The 24829-nt window shown below is 38.7% G+C and overlaps 1 protein-coding gene across 2 annotated transcripts in view; it reads right to left on the bottom strand.

Moving 5' to 3' along the window:
• The window catches only part of OSBPL6 (oxysterol binding protein like 6), a 203472-nt gene that overhangs the window by 71678 nt on the left and 106965 nt on the right, over window positions 1-24829 (bottom strand). Inside the window, exon 3 of one of the 2 annotated variants that reach the window (XM_023212452.1) lies at window positions 17836-18088. In XM_023212452.1, the coding sequence (XP_023068220.1) occupies window positions 17836-17937 (102 nt within the window). In that variant the 5' untranslated portion in view covers window positions 17938-18088. Of the gene's footprint in view, window positions 1-4023; window positions 4182-17835; window positions 18089-24829 lie in introns of those variants that run through there. The other variant, XM_023212453.1, reaches the window with a different exon arrangement.

Below are 24829 nucleotides of genomic sequence, written 5' to 3'. Positions count from 1 at the left end.
ACATAACACAGTCAAAACAGCGAATTATGTTTAAAATGGCAAGTTCCTGAAAAGATCAAAGATAGCAGCAACAGTAATATGTCGGCACAGGATTTTCCCCTCCTCTTCTAAAATTGCTGCTGAACTGCTGCTGCAATGCTGGTTTCAGTCTTGGAGAGTCAGAGGAATATCTCTTGAAAAATTTTATGATACACAAGAAAACCTACAATTTTAAGACTAATTAGCCTTACATAGAAATATTTGCTCAACTCTCCAACTGGGAATAGCAACAGACAAAAAGAAAGGTCTACCTTAAAAAATCCAGAGGTGGCCAGGCATGGTGGCTCACGCCTATAATCCCAGCACGTTGGGAGGCTGGGGCAGACGGCTCACCTGAGGTCAGGAGTTTGAGACCAACCTGGCCAACATGGTGAAACCCTGTCTCTATTAAAAATGCAAAAATTAGCCAGGCTTGGTGGTGGAAGCCCGCAACCGCAGCTACTTGTGAGTCTGAAGCAGGAGAATCACTTGAACCTGGGAGGTGCAGGTTGCAGTGAGCCAAGATTGCACCATGCACTCCAGCCTGGGCAACAAGAAGGAAACTCCATCGCAAAAATAAATAAATAAATAAAAATTCAGAGCCTTCACACCCTTTGGTCTCTAAAGTGTCTTACAAAAATGCACAGAGAAGAAAACAATTCACCAAATACTATAAACGGTAGTTGTCTTTTACAAAGAGCATTTATATATTAGTAAGATAAAATTTCAACAGAAAAACGGGTGAAGTACATGAACAAGTAACACACGTAAAACATTTGAAAAGATGTTCGAACTTAGAAATATTCAAAAACAGAATCAATTTTTTTTTTAACCCATCAGATTCAAGAATGAAGTGGGGTTGCAAGAAAGAAAATGTAAATTAGATATGATCTTTCTAAAGAGGAATTTTGCAATTATATTAAAACCCTTGGGGGAGAAAAAGTACATGCCTTAACCTAAATTACATAAATCTACTCATTAAGAACCACTCACTATCTTGGCACATTATAAAAGCATAAAAGAAGGAAACAAACCTTATTTCATGCACTCTTCAAATACATGTGAACAAAACTTCCCTACTGTAAAGACGACAAAGATTTTTTTTAAAGTTTTTTTTTTTTTCTTTCATGCATGAGGTGACTTTTCTAAAAAAGAACGATGGGTAATAAAGATCAAAGATATAAGTGTCACTGTAAAGATCAAAGATACAAGTGTCACTGTATTACAGAGATATAAAATGCTTCCCCCACCAACAAATACATTACCTTATACTTTGAGATAATTTTCTATAGGAAAAAAAGTTTCCAATGTAATTTTTAAAATAACCATATAGAAATTACACACTTTAGTAGCAAGCTTCTCCCTCACCATTTACTAGAATAGCAAAAAAAACTTCAGTCAAATAAATAAAATAAAGTACAAGATCAGAAACTGCCATTGAAATATGCTATTTATTCATTCATAGTTCAATTAATCAACACATCATTTTTAGGCACCTACACCGTGCCAGGCACAGATGACAGGGCCACAGAGAACAAAACAGACAAGAGAACTACTCTTATGATGCTTATATTCTAGAAAGAGTTCTTATCATACAAAAGACCAAATCATGTTTAGGACATTTTTGTAAGCCCACGTATTAACCTTGTCTCATGTGGCTACTGCTTTTGCTTACTTTAATCTTCCAGTCAGGTATCTCTGATCTGAGCTTCTCTTTGAGGACTCTCCCCGATCCCCATCCTTTCATGTTGCTGGGCAATAAACCACAGATACATCACCAACTGTTCCCCTGCCTCCAAAAAAACATGCTAAGGAAAACAAAGCCTGGGAAGAAACTTGACCTTAGCAACTATGTAGGCAGGAAATAAAGTAACTAAGCTAGGGAGAGGAAATTAAATCCCCTAACTTCCAAATCAAGCCAAAGACATTGAAATCGATGTGGTATATTTAAAGTGTGATACAAATAAATTTTGCCTCTATAGATACGAGGGGATACTAAAGATGTTGCCAGAATTATGTAGGTCAGAAGGGTTAGCAACCACACAGACCAGAACCCACAACTGCAAAATACCTACCCCAGTACCTAGCACAAAGAACACAATATTAGTCTCTTCTCCATTTGATGTTACAAAACAATTTATATTATGGAAGAAAAATAAGAAGTTCAATCATTTCAAATATAGCACAATATATCTAAACCCCAAATTCTGTTGATTTGTCAAAGCCCAGAGAATCATAAAAAAAATTTAGTGAGACATAGCAAGTAAATGAATATTTTTAGCATCACTAATGTATGTATTTGTTACTGAAAAAGTTAAAGGACAATTTAGAAAATTACCAGCGGATACCCATTATTGTAATTGTAACTAGCTTCAAAAAATAAGCTATTCCATGTAACCTCCAGGATGACAGTGAAGAAGCCAACAGCTCTTGTAGAAACTTGCCAGCCTTGCATGCGCAGTGGCTCACACATGTAATCCCAGCACTTTGGGAGCCCGAGGTGGGTGGATCACGAGGTCAGGAGATCAAAACCATCCTGGCTAACACAGTGAAACCCCATCTCTATTAAAAATACAAAAAACTTAGCCAAGCGTGGTGGCGGCTGCCTGTAGTCCCAGCTACCTGGGAGGCTGAGGCAGGAGAATGGCTTGAACTTGGGAGGCGGAGCTTGCAGTGAGCCGAGATCACGCCACTGCACTACAGCCTGGGCGACAGAGTGAGACGGTCTCAGAACAAACAAACAAACAAAAAAACTTGCCAGTCTTGTATTTTTATATTATTAGAACCTATCATTGTCTATTCAATAATAAAAAGTTAATCCCCTACCTTGAATTTTCTCCGGACTCATGGTTTTAAAAACTAAAAGCATAACCCTAAAGTTATGTAATTACATACCAAGCAATTTGTTATTTTAAATGAAATATCTAAGTACTTGAGTGTTGTATTTTTTATACCAGCAGCTATAAAGAAGACAGTTTAAACTGACCATACCCAGTACTGGCCTCTAGCTAGATTGAGTGCTCCTCGAAGGTGGGGACAAGCTCATCTTCATCGTGGACTTCCATCTTCTCTACCCATGATCCACCCCATCCTAGCACAGCAATCTGTACACCGAAGCCCGTCAAAAATGCAGGGAATTTGTTAGTGCTAATTGGCAGAGAACAGTCCTTCAGCAATCAATTACCTTCCAGCTTTATCTTGGAATAATAATAATAATAATAATAATAATTATTATTATTATTATTATTATTATTTTTTGAGATAGAGTCTTGCTCTGTCATCAGGCTGGAGTGCAGTGGCACAATCTTGGCTCACTGCAACCTCCACCTCCTGGGTTCAAGCGATTCTCCTGCCTCAGCCTCCCGAGTAGCTGGGATGACAGGCGCCCGCCACCACGCCTGGTTGTATTTTTAGTAGAGACGGGGTTTCATCATGTTGGCCAGGATGGTCTCGATCTCTTGGCCTTGTGATCCGCTCACCTCGGCCTCCCAAAGTGCTGGGATTACAGGTGAGAGCCACTGCACCCAGCCTATCTTGGAATTATAAAAATCATGTTCCAATAGGATAGAAATTTTGAAAACAGTTAAAAGCCTAACTTTTAAAACAGAAAAATCTAGTGGATTAATCACAGAATTCTTACTTATTCAATTTAAAGCTATGACTAGTCATTAGGGAACACATCAAATTTAATTTCACGACATCTTCAGTTAACAAACATTAGTTCTTTTCATAAGGCTTCCTTTAAGATCATAATTTGTGGCATAATTTTTGTACTTTTCTTCACAAGATAGCTGTTTTCATATTCTTTCAGAGTGAAATGGAAACACATGCCACTACCTTCAAAGTGTTATACACATTATGTAAGCAAGTTAAATAAAGGGTTATGTAAACCAGTCAATTATTATTTTAAAATCAAGTTTCCTCTCAAATGCTAAAATTACAACTTAATTTCCAAGTAAGTTTTTTAAGGAACTTAGAACACACAGACAAGGTGGAAGTACTTACCCACCCTCTGTTTCCCCTGATCAGAGATAACTGATGCATATTTAGCTTAAAACCAGGAACCTGGAACACATATTTCATGTTGCTCTTTAATTTGGTAAAAATATGCTCCTCGGGTTAGTGTTCATTGATCTCAATACCTCTTGGGCAGCAAGTGGAAATGTGCCAACATGACTGTAGTCTAGTTTACTTGGTATCAAAGACGCAGGTAAACAGATAGACAATGAGACACTTAATAATAGCTGAACGGTTTCGTACAACTCAAGCAGAGAGAAACGTGAGTCTCAAAATGAGAGTCCAGGAGGTCTGTTGAATAGGGGTCTTTTCATTTACCTACTTAAATTTCATTACAAAGATATAAAGACATTGCTGGAAATGTTTTGGGCTGCAGCTACAAATTTCTGCATAGGCTCACTTTTTCTACAAATTTAGGATAGTAGTAAAGAGAATTGGTCCACTGCTCTTTGAATGTTAACTCCGTTGAAATTGTTCATGTAACTATCTTAGCTAAGCTATTTTTATATTCACAGATTACCCAAAATATTTTCAAAGAAAAATATCCAAAATAATTTAGAAATTTCTAAACTACATTCTTCAAGCTTTCGGCTATTTGGCATGTCTCTCTTCTAGTTATAGCTGCTACTTTGAACGTAGCAACGCTATTTCAGTGTTACTAGTAACTTTCGTAGGATAATGTTGATGATGATGATGATGACGATGGCAGTTAATATTTACTGGTTTTTACATTCCTATCTCTATGCTTTACATGAATTACTGCATTTCATCTTCACAAGCCTTTGAATAATGACTATTAAATGATCTGCCTGACTGACCAGAGAAAGGGACATAGAGGTTAAGAGTGGCACACAGTCACTAAGGGCTGGAGTTGGAAGGTGACAAGATTTTACTCTTGAGTCAAGCTTGTAAATATGGCCTTCTGAATTAACATTAAAGCTAATGTCAAATGACAAAAATAACAGAAATTTCAAATCGCTAAATGAACATATCACAAAGCATCTCCCACCACAATCTTCTGTGGATATACAGAAGCAGAAGTGAGTGAAATAAAAAAGAAAAAAATTATAGCACTCTTAAATATGGTACGATCTTAAGGATGATTTCTTTGTTACCCTTACAGCACACTCAATTCCAATTTCTAATTCTATTTTTTTTCAAAAACACACTCAAACCAGACAATTTCTAATTTTCAAGAACTGAGAGCAAGTCAGCTAGCTTTTACTTTGGGGGCACAGAGTATGGGGCAGACAAAAGAACATAAGTTTTGCAACCCTTCAGACCAGCATTCCAACCCTCATCTGCTATTTACTGTGTGACGTAGACAAATCATTAACCTCTTTCAACCTCAGTGTCCTCTATCTGTAAAATGAGGATAATAATATCTACCTTGCAAGACACTGCAAGTCACAGAGTGGGCATCCAGTGTATGCACAGTGCTGCCCAAAGGCTGGCACACAGTAGGCACCCAATAAATAGCAGCTATCATCTCAGTTATAAACATTACAGGAATAAATCTCTAGGAACCTTACACATTCCCACTGCCACAGAAAGATGACTTTCAAACAGTTTGCTGGTGTCTGACACCTAGGAGCCCTTTTGGAAGTGAGGAAGCCATGCCTTCCATGACCATCATGTTACCCAGCGAACCCAGTAACCATGGTCAGCGTCACCTTGTGATCAGGACATCAAAATTTGGTGAGACAGCTGTTAACATGAGTTAAGACAGATGGCCTATTCTTTAATGGGAAGGCAATAGCAGTGATGGCAGCATAGATTACATCCTTCTGAATGCCTGCAGCAGAAGATGTGTGTGGATTTTCCTTCAAAAAGGTTTTTCTTTGTATTAGCATAAAATATTAAAATCACCAAAGCCAAAAGGCCATGGCTGAAGAAGGAGCAATTATACTACTTTCTCCATTATCTGGCCTTCACTGCAAGATGCAGAAGTGCATTAACAGTAGGTCTCCATATAAGCACCCTTAAAATGAATGAAAGTAGAAAATTTTAGAAACAGTGGCTGAAAAAATTCCACACAGCACACCTGGGAAATTCTGAAGGGAGAAAAGCAAAGTCAGCACAGTCCCATCCCTTCCTGCACAGAATTATGAATCAGCCAGCATAGCCTCACCATTGAACTGGTCTGTTTTAAGACACCCTGTGTTGTAAGAAATACCATGTGGACCCATCAAGTGGTCCATTGATAGCAAATAGTAGTTCAGCGATATTGACTATGAAGAGATAAAAGGTATGGGAATAAACAGCTTTTTAATTCCCATGGTTGCCTTTAAGTAGAAATAGAACCAGAACTTACTGGTGAACTTCCTCCTGATTCTGTACTCACAACACTCAACAGCATAATCAGAGGAAACCACAGCAACCAGAGTATAAGCACATACGGATCATGCTTCATTACAGCAATTATAAACAAACGGCAAATCACATAGACAAATACCAGGGCATATCAAGAGCTAACACTCTGGTACATGTAGAGTCAGTTTAAAGCAGGAAAACTGTGACGTGAAAAGAACACTAACGTTAATCTGTAACTTTCTAAAAGGCTTTTAAAATTACCCAGGATAAGGATTTTTCAGTATGATAATCACTCACATGATTTTGCTAACAATACAAGCAAAAAAAAAAGAGGCCATGTATCTTTTTAATATTTATGTAGGTTCATTTGAGGCAGAAAGTTGGACTGTTTTGATCACCCTTATAAACTGAGAGCATATCATTCATATACATATCATATTCATTCTTTCATTCAGCAAATATTTATGAGACTATGTATTGATATCAGATCTTATATTTATGAGAATATATGTTCTTTCATTCAGCAAATATTCATCATATATAATATGTACTCATAAATATTTGCTGAATGAAAGAATGAATAACGATTCACTATATATATATACTCACATATACATATAGTCTAAGTTCCTGCTGAGACATAATTAAGTTAAATTACTGTGAGATCAAATGTAAGCAGGAAAGAAGACAAAAGGTGACCCAGCTCATGCCTCAGCACCTCAAAGTGGTTTGAAAAACTTGTGCCAAGCTTCCCACGTGGCATAATATCCTTCATACTCATTTAACTTCTAATTTTATTCTTATTGAGGTGGGGTCTGCAATTTCATTATATTTTAACATAATACATAATGATGTTTAATATTTGCTGACAAATTTATCACATTTACTACATTCCAAATACTGTTTTAAAGATATACACACACAAACTCATATAATATGACCTTTAGAAAAACACATTCATTGCAGAAATTTTTTAGGGAAAACAGAAAAATAGAAAGTAAAACCACCCATAACCAGCAATAAACTTTTTCAATATTTTGATATATTTTCTTTCAGCTTTTTTTCAATGCATATACACACTTAATTCTTAAAAACAAAATGAAAAAAATTGTTTTTTCAATTTAATAGCCTTTTTGTTTGTATTTGGTTTCAATTGGCAATATAGTCCTCCCTTGGTATCCTTGGGGGACTGACTCCAGGACCTTCTGCAGATACCAAAATCTACAGATGCTCAAGTCCTTTAAACATAATGCCATAGTATTTGCATATAACCCATGCACATCTTTCCATATACTTTAAATCATCTCCATATTACTTATGATACCTAATACTATGTAAATGCGATGTAAATAGTTGTTATACTGTATTTTTTTATTTGCATTATTTTGATAGTTGTATTGTAGCAGGGAGATATTTTCAATCCCTGGCTGGTTACATAAACCGTGTTATGTATGTAACCCTTTATATGGCTCAACAATGGCTGATTGAGTCCACGGATCTGGAACCTGTGGCTATGGAGGTTTTAAAAGTAAAATGTTCCCACAGCATTAAATATTCAAAAGCAATTTTAGCAGCTGTGCAATATTTCACTGTATAGCTATGAGAGAGGTTATTTAAATACTTCCTTGTTGAATGTTAGACTGTTTCTAATTTTTTTACTACTATAAAAATACATTGATAAACATTTTTTTAACTGAAATCTTTAACGTGTATCTTTGATTGTTTCCTTAGAATACATGTTTTTAGAAGCTGAGTTACTGGGTCCCACAGTATGACTTTTTTAAAAAACTGTAGTTACATACCACTAAATTTCACTCCAAAAAAGTTAAATCAATTAACATGCTTAGCAGCAATGCAGGAGAGTATCTATTTCCTTGAAACCTCACCAGTTCTGGCTATTAAAATTTTTGACAAATCAGCTCTTAATTGGGAGTTGAGGTCAGGAAGTCTGGTACTTGAAATATAAAACATACTGTATGTGCAGAACTTTCCTTTACCTTTGTAAGAATATTTCACTTCCAGTCTAGGAGAGTTACAATGGATACCAGACAGAGGGAGGTCAGATTTTCTGTTTGTCCAAGTTGAAAAGCAAATAAAGCAATTTTACAGACCTAGGGTCCTTTGGAATGATGTTTTTATAGTTCTAATGAAACACCTAAAAATGTTCTCTGTAAAGTGATCATTTCCAAAACTGAGTGAATAACAGTCTCCTGGGGAGGCTTCTGTATGTAAACAACAGATTCTCAGGCCTTTTCAAGGACCTACTGAATGAGACCCTCTGGGCTTCATTAACTCATGATACTGTGGCCCTCTCTATTTGGTGTGATGCCTGAGAACCTAACAGGCAGTTCTAATCTTGGATCTGACAGACGAACGTGCTGCTATAAAATTGTCACCCAAAACCAGTCATCTCAAGGTAACACAAGATAACCTCTAAAGTAAAAAACTGATAAAGGCAGGCCTAGAGAACTGAAAGGCTTTGGCAGGCACAGAAAGCAGTGAACAGATTCCTAATCAAGTAGCACTGGATTCTGAATCATCTGTGGGTAATGAGTATCTGTTTGCCATTATATAATATATAATGATATTTAATATTTGCTGACACTTTTGTCATATTTACTACATTCCAAATACTGTTTTAAAGCTACACACACACAAACTCATAAAATATGACCTTTAGGAAAACAGATTCCAGGTAACAAATCTCTTTCTAGTGGTCTCAATTTCAGCACATTTGACATGGACTCAACATGTACCATAAACACCAAGCAACAGTGACAGGGATCTCCAAAAGGTGGCGATGCCAAGAAAGCTGTGGAGCTGCTCATTTCATCTAATGGAAAGGTTAACAGCAGTTGTCAATACAACTCTCATTGCAAAAAGATGATGAAAACTTCTCATTCCAAAAGCAATATGTGTAGTAAAAATGCAAAAACTGAGAAAAGCACAGATAGCATAGAATTCACCTATGATGGCAACAGTTCATGATAGAAACTATCAACATTTTAGTCTATGTACCATTTGATTTACAGTTTCCCAGGTCATCAAGGATGTGAAAAATTACTATTATTGCTCAAGGGAGAAAATGAGGAGGTAATACCTAACTCAAAAATGATTGACAAATGCTGCCTACAAGGTTCACTTCAAAGTATACAGGGGCCCGGACATCCAGCTTGGCAAGCATTACAACATCTAATAGTGGAGGGGCCAAGAATAAGGGCTCCAGCAACAGAGTTCCAGGGAGCAAATTCTGTCTCCACTGCTCATTAGCTGTTGGCAAGACATTTCACCCCTTTGACACTTCCAGCCTTCCACAGTGAGAGCGCATGAAATACTAGCTGTTGCTGGTGTTATTCTATTGGTTTGTACACACATTTTGCCTAATATATAGACTCTTCAAAACACCCAGTTTGCATCCAAGCCACAAAAATTGGTCCCAGTCTGAGCTTTTGCAAACAAATATTATTTTCTCACTGACACTGGTCCTAAGTCCCAAAAAGTTGATTCCATGGGATGGGTGGAATCCCAAAAAGGCTAGACTGAAATTTGAATCAACTCAATAACTTAAATATACCCAGCACTCCAGAGAGGACACTGCAGATTTTCAGATCAGGTTAGTGTTTCTCTCTGAACTGACAGTTGGGTTCCAGGGTCATCCTGCAAATCCCTGGGTCCAGTGAAATTCTACACAGAGCTAATAATTCAGGTTATATTCCTCCTTACTGGTGACACTGGAGGTGATTATAATTGGAGGTTAGGTATCAAATCAGGGATGCTTGACTTTCTTTTCTCTAGAAATTAGAACATTTTCATTTGAGATAACATTCTATTTTTCACAACTCAAAGAAATCCATTTCCTATTTAGAAGATTTGACACTATGTCTCAAAGTAGTGATTTAGTTATTTCATTCAACAGAGCGATTCGAAGATGCTCCAGAGGCTCAGTTGGAAGAGACAAATTCCAATTCAGTTCATGTATATGCTGGGAGATCTTTTTATTAGCCTGTTTGTTCAACAAGAAAAATTGTTATGAAAACTTTGTACATAAAGGATAGTTGATGAGAGACATTTTTACTATCTGGTTTTCCAGGCACCTTCTTTACTTATAATGAGTTTCCTGTATAACAGATGCTGCTGAAATCTGCTCTGAGTGGCCATGTCACTAGTCCATGGTTACACCAGCACATGGTCCCACTGAGTCACTGCTGGGGATGGCTTTAACATCTTTAACATGTTACCAGTGGGCTTTGAATGAACAGGCCACTGTTGGTTTTGAAATGTACTGCTGTTGATAATACGTAGGAAATATTTTCAATACTAGTGTAATTGAAATATATAGTTGTTAAAAGATGGACCATGATACTGAATATAGATTTTGTAAAAACTGGTAAGAAGATGAACTTCTAGCCTCTTATGACTTATTTATTTTTTATTATTCATAATTTTTTCCTTAAAATGTTCTTTATTTTATGATCTCTGAGCTTCAGCAAACTTTGAGTCATTATGAAGGCTGGCTGGCTTTTTCTTCTTTAATTTTTCATTGAACAAAAAAATTGACTCATTTAAGGATTTACAAGGTCTAACCTGGTGGAGATATATATATAAGAATTCACTCATGACAGATGCTATCAACTGAAAAGTATGCATTCCAAACCCTACATTCTCAGAGCCATAGTGTCTGATTTTCTGATACGACTTGAAAATAACACAAATAAAAATAATCATTGGCTCCAAATACAGGACTTGCTTTTGAAAATGCAGATCCTTGGGCATAATCATAGAACTACTGAAAATGCCTCAGAAACATATATTTTGTTAACATTCTCTAAAATATGTAAGTATAGGCCAGGCACGGTAGCTCACGCCTATAATCTCAGCACTTTGGGAGGCCGAGGCGAGTGGAACATCTGAGATCAGGAATTTAAGACCAGCCTGGCCCCATTTCACCAGAGATGGTGAAACCCCATCTCTACTAAAAATACAAAAATTAGCCAGGCATAGTGGTGGGTGCCTGTAATTCCAGTGACTCAGGAGGCTGAGGCAAGAGAATTGCTTGAACCTGGGTGGCGGAGGTTGTAGTGAGCTGAGATCACACCATTGCACTCCAGTCTGGGCAACAAGAGTGAAACTCTGTCTCCAAAAAAAAAAAAAAAAAAAAACTAAAGAAATGTAAACATAAAAGTATAAAAGTAACTATGGAAACAAAATCCAGTTAGTGGATCACAAACTGAGTGACCTTATTATATAATATGACCATAAAATGCATACTGATCAGGAAACAATAACCTTATTTTTAAAATAAAGAGAGGCTGGGTGCAGTGGCTCATGCCTGAAATCCCAGCACTTTGGGAAGTGGAGGTTGGTGGATCACTCGAGGTCAGGAGTTTGAGACTAGCTTGGCCAACATAGTGCAACCCCATCTCTACTAAAAGTACAAAAATCAGCCAGATGTGATGGCAGGCGCCTGTAATCCCAGCTACGAGGGAGGTGGAGGCATGAGAACCTGGGAGGTGGAGGTTGCAAAGAGCTGAGATTGTGCCACTGCACTCCCGCCTGGGTGACAAAGTGAGACTCTGTTTCAAAAATAAACTAAAATAGGCTAGGCATGCTGGTTCACACCTGTAATCCCAGCACTTTGGGAGGCCAAGGCAGGTGATCACCAGAGGTCAGGAGTTCAAGACCAGCCTGGATACATGGTGAAACCCCATCTCTACTAAAAATACAAAGTTACCCAAGCGAGGTGGTGCACCTGTAATCCCAGCTAGTCAGAAGGCTGAGGCAGGAGAATCGCTTGAACCCGGGAGGCGGAGGTTGCAGTGAGCCGAGATTGTGCCGTTGCACTCCAGCCTCGGTAAAAAGAGCGAAACTCCATCTCAAAAAAAAAAAAAATTCCAAAAATTAGCTGGGCGTGGTGGTGCTCGCCTGTAGTCCCAGCTACTCTGGAGGCTGAGGCAGGAGAATCACGTGAGCCGAGGTAGTGAAGGCTGCAGTGAGCTGAGATGGCACCACTGCACTCCAGCCTGGGTGACAGACTAAGATGTCGTTCCAATAAAAAAAAAAAAAATCATGAATTAAACAAAATAAAGAGATACATCCCACCCCCACCAATATGTTTAACACCTGTGCAGAAGAATGCTCCCAACTCTCTGCTTTTGTCTACTTTTGTCCTTCACGTGATTCCACTTATTCCATCACACGTCCACTCTTAGGAGCAAGAGGAAGGGACTGTGCTCTCTTAGCTCCTCTCTGCTGCCTTTGGGCTATCTACTCTCAAAATCCACTCTTGTGGGACTTGGAACTCCAAACCATATCATCTTCTCTCCCTGTTGTCATCTCCTGACCTCGTGATTATTCCTTTGCTGCTATCAAGACCTCTGGAGCCGAGCTCCCAATCTTCTCTCCATCCCGACTTCTCATTCATTCATTTATTCCTTCTAGTACATCCTGAGCATACCAAATGTGAGGCACTGTACAAGTTGCTAGGAATACATTATTGAGTGAAATAAAACCCTGTTTTCATAGGGCTTACATTTCAGTGATAGGGAATACAGGAAGGAGATACAGACATAAACAGGAAACAAACACAAAAACAAATAGATAACATGCCAGGTGGTGGTTAATGCTTTAAAGAAAAATCAAACCAGCTAAGTGGACAAGGAGAGATGAGTACATGCAGGGAAGGGCAGAGAAGGCTGCCCAGCGAGGGTACATTTGGAGACTGAGCCAAGTGTGTGACAAACCGGGGAATGGCTGGATGAAAAGCAGGTGAGGGTGAGGGGACCAGAAGTGCAAAGGCCCTGAGGTGGATGTGTTCTTAGCACATCTGAGGAATGCCCTGGAGAGAACCACGTAAAAGGAACATGGTATGTGGTCAGAGGATCAGGCAGAAGCAGATTATGAATGGCTTTGTAGACAATGGACAGCAATTCAATATTATTTGGGCAGAGATGGGAAGTCACTGGAGGGCTTGGTGCAGAAGAGTGGCTCAATCTGACTTAGCTTGTGAAGGAATTACTCCAACTGCTCTGTAAAGAATGACCTGTATGTTGGGCAAGGACAGAAGCAGGGAGACCCACTGGAAAACTATGACGATAGTCCAGGTGAGAAATGACGGTGGCTCAGACCAAGGTGGAGGGGGAGGAGGTGGCAAGCAGTCATCAGATTCCAGGTATATCCTGAAGGTAGAACCAACAGGATGATGCTTGGATTCCTGGATTTCTCACCAAATGAAAGAACGGAGTTGTCATTTACTGAGACAGTATGAGCTGGGAAGGAGTACATTTGAGAGGGAAATTAAGAGTTCAGTTTTGGACATGTTAAACTTAAGGTGCTTTCTTAAAATCCAAGTGGAAATCACCCTTGGTAAGTTAAATATTACTGTGACTGACCTACTGACATCCAGGATCAGGGCTTACAAATTCAAACGCTTTAAAGGCAAGTCAGTCAACATAAATAAGTATTGAGGGCAGGTGAAGACTGTAGCCGATCAAAGAGTAAATATCCCAACTACACTGGAAGCCACTACTGAACCCAGTCTAGGGTTGTCATCAGAAATCTGGGATCAATGTTCCTAGACCTTCCAATTCTTTTTTCATAAAAGGAAGAATCTGTATTTGTAACAATCAAATCTTACAGGTAAAAAAGTTCCAGTCTACTAAATTCTAGAATTACTCAGTTAAATAAAAATTCTTACTTCGGGACTTATCAGTGTCCTTAATTGTGTAACGCACATTGCAAAAGAGATTTTGTTTAGCGCTTTTCTGACTTATTTGACAGAAGAACTCTCTTTTAATGCAACATCTTAAGGGGCAAGCATTACTTGGCAAACACTTTGGGGAATGCTGGTTTATGGGTAAGTCCTAAGTGTTTCATCAACAACCCTTATGCTCCCTCTTTGGAAGTTTTAGGGCATATATTAATATGTTTATTACAGCTTATGAGTCATAGTTGATCACACACCACACACACACACACACACACACACACACACACACGCACACACACACAGAGGCAATTTTGCTAGATTTTCTAACAGTTCATATCAGATTTAGTGAAATGCAAATGGAACAATTATTAAAGTCTTCTAACTTGTTAAGTAACTAAGAGGAGTCCTGACACTACCGTTGGTGAAGAAACACTTAGTGAGCACAGGGGCCCTGAGTCACTTTATTTCCTAGCTCCTCTCACTTCTATGCCAACTACGCTACCTAATGTAGTGACAGGAAGGACAGCTAATTACTATTATGCACAGATGTTCTTTGTTTTACTTATCCGTGAAGAGGGAAGAAGAGAAGGACAAATAAATCAGGAATGGAAAATTTGTAATAAAAATACAAAACTAATGTTGTTGCAGGTCTTTAAAATATATCCTCCAGGATATATTAAAACATTTGAGGTTCAAGGCTGCTCTCTGAAGACTTAAGAGTACATAGTCTGTTTAAGAGAGCTCACAATACAGATGAGGAGATCACTACATAAAAAGATAAACAATATAGAACTGTCAAATATTGTCAAAAAGATCTATAAAAGCTCAGAGAAAGGAGAGGGTAAAGTAAGCTTGCGTGGCCAGTGGGAGTATCATATGAGCCGGTCTTTGATGCATAGGGAGGCATTGGGTTGAGAGGAGGGTGGTGAGAATTCCATGCAGGAAAGGCAAGTAGGGATAAAGACAGGGCAGTTCAGAACTATGATCAGACAAGACTGTTGAGGTTGGGAGGAAAATGGAACACAAGCCTGGACCAGATCATGCTGGACATGGGGTTCCAAGTGAGAAACTGTGGCCTTAATTGTGTAGGTAACAATGAGTCTGATGGATTTTAAGCATGAATCTGCCCTACTCAGGACATTTGAAATGGTGAGGCATAAGTGAGATAGTGAGGCAGGTGTACTTTTTAGGATACTGGGTAGAGGTGATGAGCACTGGGCAAGGGAGCTGATAGTGGGAATAGAAGGAAATTATAATATTATGAAGGAGGAAATGATCAATAAGACTTGTTAACCTATTGAATGTGGGAGAAGCAAAGGAGAAAGGCAGGCATTGACCCTGGGTCTCTGAGAGAATGGTTATCCTGATAGCAAACTGGTTTACAGGTATTGATTTAAGACACAGTGGTACCACTCAAGCAGCAGTGCATTTAAGTAGAAATGCTCAATCAATTCATTAGTGACCTAGGACTAGAACTTGAGAAGGAAAGGCAACCAATGTGCATTAAGATACCACTGTATTCTCAGCTATGTGCTAGATCTTAATTTAGGAGAGAAATGGGGCTGGAGTTTGCAATTTGGCACCATCTGCATAGATGTCAGTCAAATCAGGAGAATGGAAAGGATTCAATGAAGCCAAATTTATCACACTTTCTCTATGTCCCTTCACTATGAAAACAGTTATCACACAAAAATAGATGCATATAAAAAACACTATATCACATCACATCACATCACATCACATCACATCACATCACATGATCACTCAAAATATCAGAGTTCCCTAAGTTAATTCTGAGGTTTAGGCAGTGATTGAGATAAGGAAGGAAAAACAGAACTGTAATTGATCTCTTCTATCCTTCCCTCCCCTGAGGGAGGTAGCCAGACACAAAACAGGAGTCAGTAAAGAACCAGGGAAGAAAGTTTTTGGGAGAGTTTCCACCTGCCGAGATAAATAAGAGTAAAAGTAAACTCTCTCCTTAAAGAATAATAACCCTTTGAAAAGTGTCTCTTACTTTTCTAGAACTCATTATCAATGTACAGACATGCTCCTTTCATTCCCATCATAAAACTTTCCATTCACAAGCAAGTGAAGAGTCACACATTCCACCTTCAGGCTCCCTCCGGCACACCAGGGTCTCAGTGTTTCCCTGTTGCTTTGCATGCCCGTCCTGGAGCTCAGGTGCAACAGGCAGAATAACAACGCTCGACAGATGTTTCTACAGCAGTCATTCATCTTTTCCATTTGCCACAATTCTCCAGAGTGAGCTGGGTCAACTGCTTCCTTCTTCCCAGCAGTCAGGAAGGTCATGTTCCTTACAATGTCTCTCTCTCTGTTTAAATGACCAGGGAAGGGAAAAACGAAGAAGCCATAACAAGAAAGAACAGCAAGGCAGGCAAAGGTAGACTCAATTTGCAAACTTAGAAAGCATCTCAGAATACGGTAGTTATTTAATATAAAAGTGTTTCCATTCCTGGTACTCTTACTTTCTTTGACTCTGTTAATGCAATACAATAAATATTATAACTGTGTGTAATCACAGATTTAATGGCATGACTACTTATAACGAACTGAATATAGCTGTCATCATAACAAAACATAACATCATAACAAAAGACACCAGTATCAAAAGTTTCCCAAGACCCTGGAGTAGAAACACCTGCCTTAGGATCTGTGAGAGTGCATTAGCACTCCTTGATTCTTACAGATTCTCCTGGAATTTCTTGCTAAAAAGGAAGAGAGAGTGCTGGGAGGGTTTCCTAAAAAGCATCCCCAGCAGTGCATTTGCACTATCTAAAATGAATTCATATATGAAAGTGGCTGTCTCAAGACCCATGTCTATATGATGGCCAATCGAATGACTGATGTTCACACTCCTAGAAACTAGGCAATATGCTTTGAAAACATAAAACAGGGGGTGAGGGGTGGAGGGGGTGAAGGAGAACCTGCGCGATGCCCACTAATTGACAGTTGCCAAAACGGAAAGCTTTTATAAAAAGGTAATAACACCTACTTATTGGGAATTTCCAGTTACACAACCAAGATACTATCACAAGACAAATTATGATAGAAAATAGTTATGCTCAGACCTGCGCTGGCTGAAATAACAACCTGTTTTGACAATGAAGAACATTCATACGACAAATGCTCACATAACCCTGCCAGCAGAATCGTCACTTAAACAGTAATGACATCACAAAAATAACTTGCAAAATTGGCTCAAATGGAACCATGGGCGTTTTCTACCATAATTAAGTAATAACCATTTACTTTCTCTGTTGCCTGTAAACATTGTTTGGGTTCTCACTGCTTTTAATTCCTGGTATTACAATTTTATCCGTAACCTCATTCCCGAATCTAGCTGTTACCAGATTCCACAAAATATCGAACAGAGGTTAGTGCTTGGCAGCCCAGTGACAGCCTTATAGAAGATGTCCTTTGCAGGGTTCATAGTTCCCTTTCCACCTCCATGAATAAAGAGAAGTGTTCAAGTTCTTGATGCTGGCTCCCCCTCCAGGTGCAGGGAGGAAAAGACAGCAGGGCTTCTCATAGCCACCCTACCAGCCTTCTGTGTCTGCCTTCTAAAAAAGAGTCCTAAATCACAGAGAAGCAAGAGTGGGAGTTTCATGACATCATCAAATGTATCTACAGAAAATAATGAGTTTTCACTTGGAATAAAAGACTTTACAAAACAATTTCAGAAATAATTAGCAATCCCATCCTATCTCAGTGGTATTGTATTTGCATAAAACAACCAAAGGCAGTTAATGCTCTAGTCTTACCTGCCTACTATCCCTTTGGGAGGATATCGAAGAGGAGGCACTTCTATGGGTTGTAGTGGATGTTTTATGAGCAGGGGAAATGCCCTTCTCATCTGAACTCATCGCTGCAGTTAGAGTCTCGTTTTATGCACTTAAGACCATCCCAATCTTCTCTCAAATCCACAAAGAAGTAGATGATTTTTCAGCTTCATTCCATTTCATGAATCAGGTTTGACTAGAAAAGAACAGGCAATACTCAGGGTGACCAAACCACCTAAGAGCAAAACAAACAAGCCTCATATAAGTAGATAAAGCCAAATTAAAATCATTATATTTAGGATGAAACATTAATTTGTGTTAGTAAGAGGAAGAACTCTGACACATTAGGAAATACTTCTCTCTCTAGATTTTTAAGGTGGAAGATGGAAGTGTTAATACGCAAAAAAAAAAAAAAATGACTGCCAACATGAAAATGGGAAGAAATCATGTGCTAAAGTCATATTCTCTCCTCTTACATTTTCTTTGTTTTAAAGCAGATTATAATGCTATATTTGAGATCCTAATGCCAAGGATGCCACATTCTCCTCCAGAAACATAATCTCTCCTGACTAGAATAAGAGCTCGGTCCATGTTTGTCTTTAGTTTAGCTATGTCATGTATGTGACGGTTAAATCCAACACAAAGTAGTCAGTTACAAAAGAGTTAATGCATTATGTTAACACATTATGTGCATCCTGTGATCCAGCATTTGTGAAGGTCAAGGAACACATATATCCACAGTTTTTTGTACCTCAAAATTATAGCATGCCTACATGTGACTCTCAATAACCAACACGCTTGCGAACATCTACAGATTGACAGGGTATCTCACAGCAGGGGTAAATGGAGTTCCTTCACTTATGCATGGCCAACAGCCACTTCAGTTTTTTTACTTGGATTCATGTAAGGAAGGTTTGCATTGTCAATATTGAGGTTAAAAGCTTGTGTCAGAGAGAAACTCTTAAATTGGCCTTGTCTCCAACACAGCTATGCTAAAAAGTGTTTAAAAGGTAAGCACTATGGTATAACATTAAAAGCTTAAAAATAATATTTCCCAAAAGATAGACAATTAAAGTGAACCTTATCCTCTTATAAGAAGAGGGCCACATTCTAGCTCCCAATAATGCTAGTATCTTCTTGAAGGAAGTACAGAACACCAGAACATTTGTGTAGGCTTGTTAGCACAGGTTGGGGAGGAAAGCTGCTAGCAGGAAACAGAAATCAATCTTTAGACCACAAAAAAGTGAGACATGAACTTCAGTCTAGAGGGTGAGACACTGAATCAAGTAAACAAAAAATGATGGAGAAACATGGGCATCATGAAGACAGTGAGTGAGGTGAACTAATGGATCTAGGAGTTAGAGCTGAAGTCCAAAGGATGAGGAGTTAACTAGGTACCTGGGTGTCTGGCATGACATGATCAACAGATGAGTGGTAGCCAACATGACTAGAGTCAGAGAGACGGCAATATGGTGATCAAAGAAATGCAGAGGCCAGTCCCTGCAGGACCTTGTAGGCCATGACAGTAGCTATGGTCTGAATGTGTCAACCAAAATTCATGTGTTAGAAGCCTAACCCCAATGCAACAGTATTGGGAAGTGAGGCCTAATGGAAGGTGTTTAGGTCATGAGGGTGGAGCCCTGGAGACTAGGTTAGTGCCACTATATAAAGAGCTTGTGATGTGGTTTGGTTATGTTCCCACCCACATCTCATCCTGAATTGTAGTTCCCATAATCCCCGTATGTCATGGGAGGAACCAGATGGGAAGTAATTTGATCATGGGGGTGGTTACCCTCATCCTGTTCTCATGAGAGGTCAGATCTGATGGTTTTATAAGGGACTTTTCCCCGTTTTGCTCGGCATATCTCCTTGCTGCTGACATGTGAAGAAGGACGTGTTTGTTTCCCCTTCTGCCATGATTATAAGTTTCCTGAGGCCTCCCCAGTCATGCAGAACTGTGAGTCAATTAAACAGCTTTCCTTTATAAATTAGGCACTCTCTGTTATGTCTTTATTAGCAGCAAGAGAATTGACTAATACAGCTTGTGGAAGTGGGTTCTCTCTCTTCTGCTCTCCTACCATATGAGGACATGGAGTTCCTCCTCTACAGAGGATGCAGCATTTGAAGTGCCTCTTGGGAGCAGAGAGACAGGGCCCTAACCTACTGGTGGCTTGATTTCCCAGCCTTTGGGACTGTGAGAAAGAAATTTATGTTCTTTATAACTTACCCAGTTTTGGGTACTCTGTTATAGAAGCAGAAGGTGGACTAAGACATTGGCATTTTGACTTTTATCATAAGCTTGAGAAGCCATCAAGATGTAACCAGATTTGTGTTACTAAGGGGTGACTTTGGCAGCTGTGGGGAGACTCCAAGTGGGGAAGTAAAGAAGATGAGGAGGGCCCAATCAGGACTCAGGAGAGGATGGGAGAGTGCTGGCAGAAATTCCAACACTGAGTCCTGTATCCTGTGACTGGACACGGTGGAGGAGGCAGATGAGGCTAAATCTCAGGTCGCTGGCATTCCAAGCAAGAAATGGTCAAAGGAAATCCAAGATCCATGGAAAAGTCACGATTGTGGTTTGAGACATAGCTGAAGGCATTCAAATGGAGACAAACTCTTGGAAATGTAGGTCTGGAGCTCAGGAAAATCTAGGCTGGAGATGTATATGTTTAATAGACTATGGTAATGATACAGATATATTGATCAGATCCTTTATAGATCATGTAAATTTCACATGTGCCAGTAAATGAAATTTTATATGGTCCTATAGTTATATTTTTAATAATCTGTAACATAATATTAATGGATTATGTCACCTGAATGTGTTATTCGGGATTTTAATGGTCACCTATTTATAGAGAATACCTAAAAGAACAAACCCAATAATTACAGGGGTAATTTTTATAAAGTGTGAAAACTGGACATTCTAGTGAATAGAACTTGTAATCCAGTCTTAAGATTTCAACTTCACTGTCGCCGCAAGAAAAATAAAAGCTACTTACCCTCCAAACTGGGAGACTTTCTCTTGAAACAAAACTAGTCTTTGGACAAACAGAAATGGAAAGCGTTGTATATCTCTTCTGTGGGCTAGAGATAGTTTCATTCATTATTGGCAAAAGGTAGTAATAAACCTCCACTTGAGAGACGATCATCTAATCTTTTTGTTTTATGAAGGCAGTCTAATAAGTGAGTAAAGTTTCTGATGCCAAGCTGTGGCGCCAGCAAACAGAATGTAAAGACACTGCTCGGATCCTTGATTTGAAGTACTTAGCTTTCTGGTCCAAACTATTTTACAAGTAGATGCTGACTCTTGAGCCAAAAGGGAAGTACTTTTGTGATGCGTTCAAGTGCTCCCAAGGGATGAGGTTGTAACAACCTAAATAATTAAACTGTAATCCATTTGGAAGTAAATTCAATCCAAGGTATATTTTCTCTGCTGGATTTTTTTCTTTTATAAAACTGTACTTTTTTCATTAACATCAATGCTAACACCTTGATTTCTGTTTTAATTTAAAATGACATTTTCAGGATAACTTGTTTATGATAAAAGGTCAGCATTTCAGTTGACCTATAGTTATAAATATGTTGAATAATAGCAAAATGAAGAAAAAGTAAGAGAACTTAATTCATTACAAGAACTGTTTTTGAGGTTATTGTTGTTGTTTCTAAGAATTTTTGTTATTTTTTTTAACAGAAAGGGTTTCAAGTACTTAATATAAAGTTGAATGAGATGCCCTTTAAAGATTATTCCAACCAATTTTCAATCAAGTGTTTGACCACCTGCTCTTTTTCAAATGCATTATAAAAGTAAGTTTACACTCTTAGAGAAGGTTATTCTTTATTCTTAGAGTGTAGGAATTGCTATAACATAAAAAAAAATTATCTCTACAGAAGAACATTTTCAGAAATTGCCTAAACAATATTCTAAACCAAAGAAAGGCCATAAATTTTAAAGTCAAAATCAACATAATTACTATACTCAATGAGAAAAGTATTGTGGCTGGAAATACCAGCAATACAGGAGAGCCAAACATCTAATTTTTCTGTCTCATTCTTCCTTTATAACAGTGGGAACACCACAAGTATTGCTAAGTGCTGTAACATTTGCATTTTCATTGAGTGACATAAATCTCAGATTTATGACCCAGGAACCTAATTAAAGCAAAAGCTGGTAGGTAAAACTTCTAGAACTTGCTGTTCAAAGGCATCATAAATTGTATGTGTCCAGAAAAACACTTACCCTGGGCTAAGTTGTAATGTGCCACAACTAAGCCCCAAATGTCTTTCTCACAGTCCTGAAGGCTGATAAATCAAGGCACCAGCAGGTTAGGGCCCCGTCTCTGCTTGCAAGAGGCTTACAAGAAAGGTTTATTTTTAGCTCATTTACATGTCCTTTAGGTCAGCTGCAGACCCACCTTGAATCCTCTTCATTCCAGGCTTAACAAACAGCCCCCAGGAGAGGCAGGGCAAAGAGGCATTGCAGAACCATGCAATGATTCTTAGAGCTTTTGCTTGTAGGTGGTACAGGTTAGCTCACTCACGTTTTATTGGCCAAAACAAGTCACATGGCCTAGGTGAGGTCAATGATGCATGAAACTATAGTTCTTCCAGTGGGCGAGGCAGTAGATATTTGGGTATAATAATAATTTACTATATAAGCTATAGGAAAAGATTAAAAGTACAGTTGAAAATATTTAAATTGACTCCAGTTACATCACTGAGAGATAACCCTTGTTAACATTTTTTGTTCTACTTTAATCAAAGTAGGAGAATAATATTCACACTATCTGCAGTATGGTTTTTCGATCGACAACATATCACTAATGGCTTTTTTGATAAACAAAGAAACTTCAACAATACCATTCTTAATCATTACAAATAAGACGACCACACAGATATACCACAATACATTGAACCATTCTTCTTTTGGGACATTTAGGTTGTACTCGGTATCTTTTGGAACAAAGAGATTTATCACAGAAGAGTTTGTAATAGTTATACATTTAGTTCTGATCATTATAAAAATAACCTTTTTCATTCCTTTCAATACTTTTTGTTTTGCTTTATCTGATATTATCTCTTCCCTTTCCACTTGTAAGTGATTAAATAAACTTTGTCCATCCTTCCCATTTAAACTTCATGTATATATATATATATATATATATATATTTTTTTTTTTTTTTTTTTTTTTTCCAGATGGAGTCTCGCTCTTTTGCCCAGGCTGGAGTGCAGTGGCGCGATCTCGGCTCACTGCAACCTCCGTCTCCTGGGTTCAAGCAATTCTCCTGCCTCAGCCTCCTGAGTAGTTGGGATTACAGGCACCCGTCACCACACCAAACTAATTTTTGTATTTTTAGTGGAGATGGGGTTTCACTATGTTGGTCAGGCTGGTCTCGAACCCGTGACTTCTTGATCCACCCACCTCAGCCTTCCAAAGTGTTGGGATTACAGGCATGAGCCACCGCACCCGGCCCAACTTCCTGTATATTTTATATTATGTGTCCCTCTAGTAATGATCAGGTTGAATTGTTCAAAAAATCTAATTTTAGTGAAGTATTTCCAATTTCTATTTAACGTTATAACTAATAATTGATCTTACCCCGCCATACCATTTCGTACTTTCTATTTTTTGGGTTCTTCTTTGTTTCCTTTAATGCTTGATGGCTTTGCTTGGTAATCTGGCTTTTGCAGCATACTGACTTTCATATGGTTTTAATAGCCTTTTATATTTGACAATAATTTGAAAGATATAATTCTCCTTTTAAAGTTCTATTTCCATTTCCCTTTAAACTTCTCTAAATCACGCTGGAACCTACAGTCTGTAAGTGACAGTTAAGAGTAAAATGGGGCTGGGTGTGGTGGCTCATGCCTGTAATCCCAGCATTTGGGAGGATAAGGAAGTAGGATCACTTGAGGCCAGTAGTTCAAGACCAGCCTGGCCAACAGGGCGAAACCCCTTTTCTGCCAAAAATACACAAATTAGTTGGGCATGGTGACACACGCCTGTGATCCCGACTATTCGGAAGGCTGAGGCACAAGAATCACTTGAATCCGGGAGGTGGAGGTTGCAGTGACCTGAGATCATGCCACTGCACTCCAGCCTAGGCGACAGAGCGAGACCCTGTCCCTGCTGCCCCTGCCATAAACAAACAAAACAAGCAGACCTTCATCCCGCCTCCCCGACCCTCTGTATGGCAGATGCATCTGACAGCAATAACTTAAGCACACCCTGAGAGTGACCCTATGGTCTAAGAAGAACGTGTGTCCATAGTCCCAAGCAAAGGAATAAAGGAGTGACCCACCTGGAGTGTCACTCCTTGTCTATGAGGAACATCTGAACCCCCTGCTCATCACTTGGAACGCTGCCACTTTTCCTAGTTGGGACCTACAGGGATCTCAAAGTGTGAAGACAAATTGTAAGAAAAGCCACCTCCTTTTCTGCAAGTGAAGATAAGGTTTGTCATAATGAAAATTCGGCTAGATTTTCCTCAATTTGAGATATATAGCTTTCATAAAATTAGGGTTTAGTCCTCTATAGTTTGACATTGTATTATTCTGTTTGAAGCTAGTGTTTGGGTTACTGACAGTTTGTCTTTTTAAATATTTGCATGACTATTTACAGAGAATTTGGAGGAACCTCATTAGAAAATCCTAGAGGCAAGTTTCCTGATTTCAACTGACCAAGGCTCTACTCTCTCTCCACTCTTCTCAGGCCCCTTACTAAGTAAATGAATAAGACAAACGCTCCTTGATGTGAGCAACCATCCTTGATGTGAGCAACCATCAAACCTGATGGGTGGGAAAAGGGAAAAGAAAGAATGCAAAAGGAATCATATCTTTTACTTTGTTTAGCTCTACATCTGAATTTTGTATTTGAAGTAAGTTTTACAGCAAACTAAATATTGTAAAACATTTATTACTCTCACATTGACACAATTTAATGTAATTGTTACCAAAATCATAACAGGATTTTTAA

This window comes from Piliocolobus tephrosceles, chromosome 11 (assembly GCF_002776525.5).
Source record: "Piliocolobus tephrosceles isolate RC106 chromosome 11, ASM277652v3, whole genome shotgun sequence".
NCBI lineage: Eukaryota > Metazoa > Chordata > Mammalia > Primates > Cercopithecidae > Piliocolobus > Piliocolobus tephrosceles.
The sequence above is the reverse complement of the archived record's forward strand: the minus strand, read 5'-3'. Positions and strand labels throughout refer to the sequence as shown.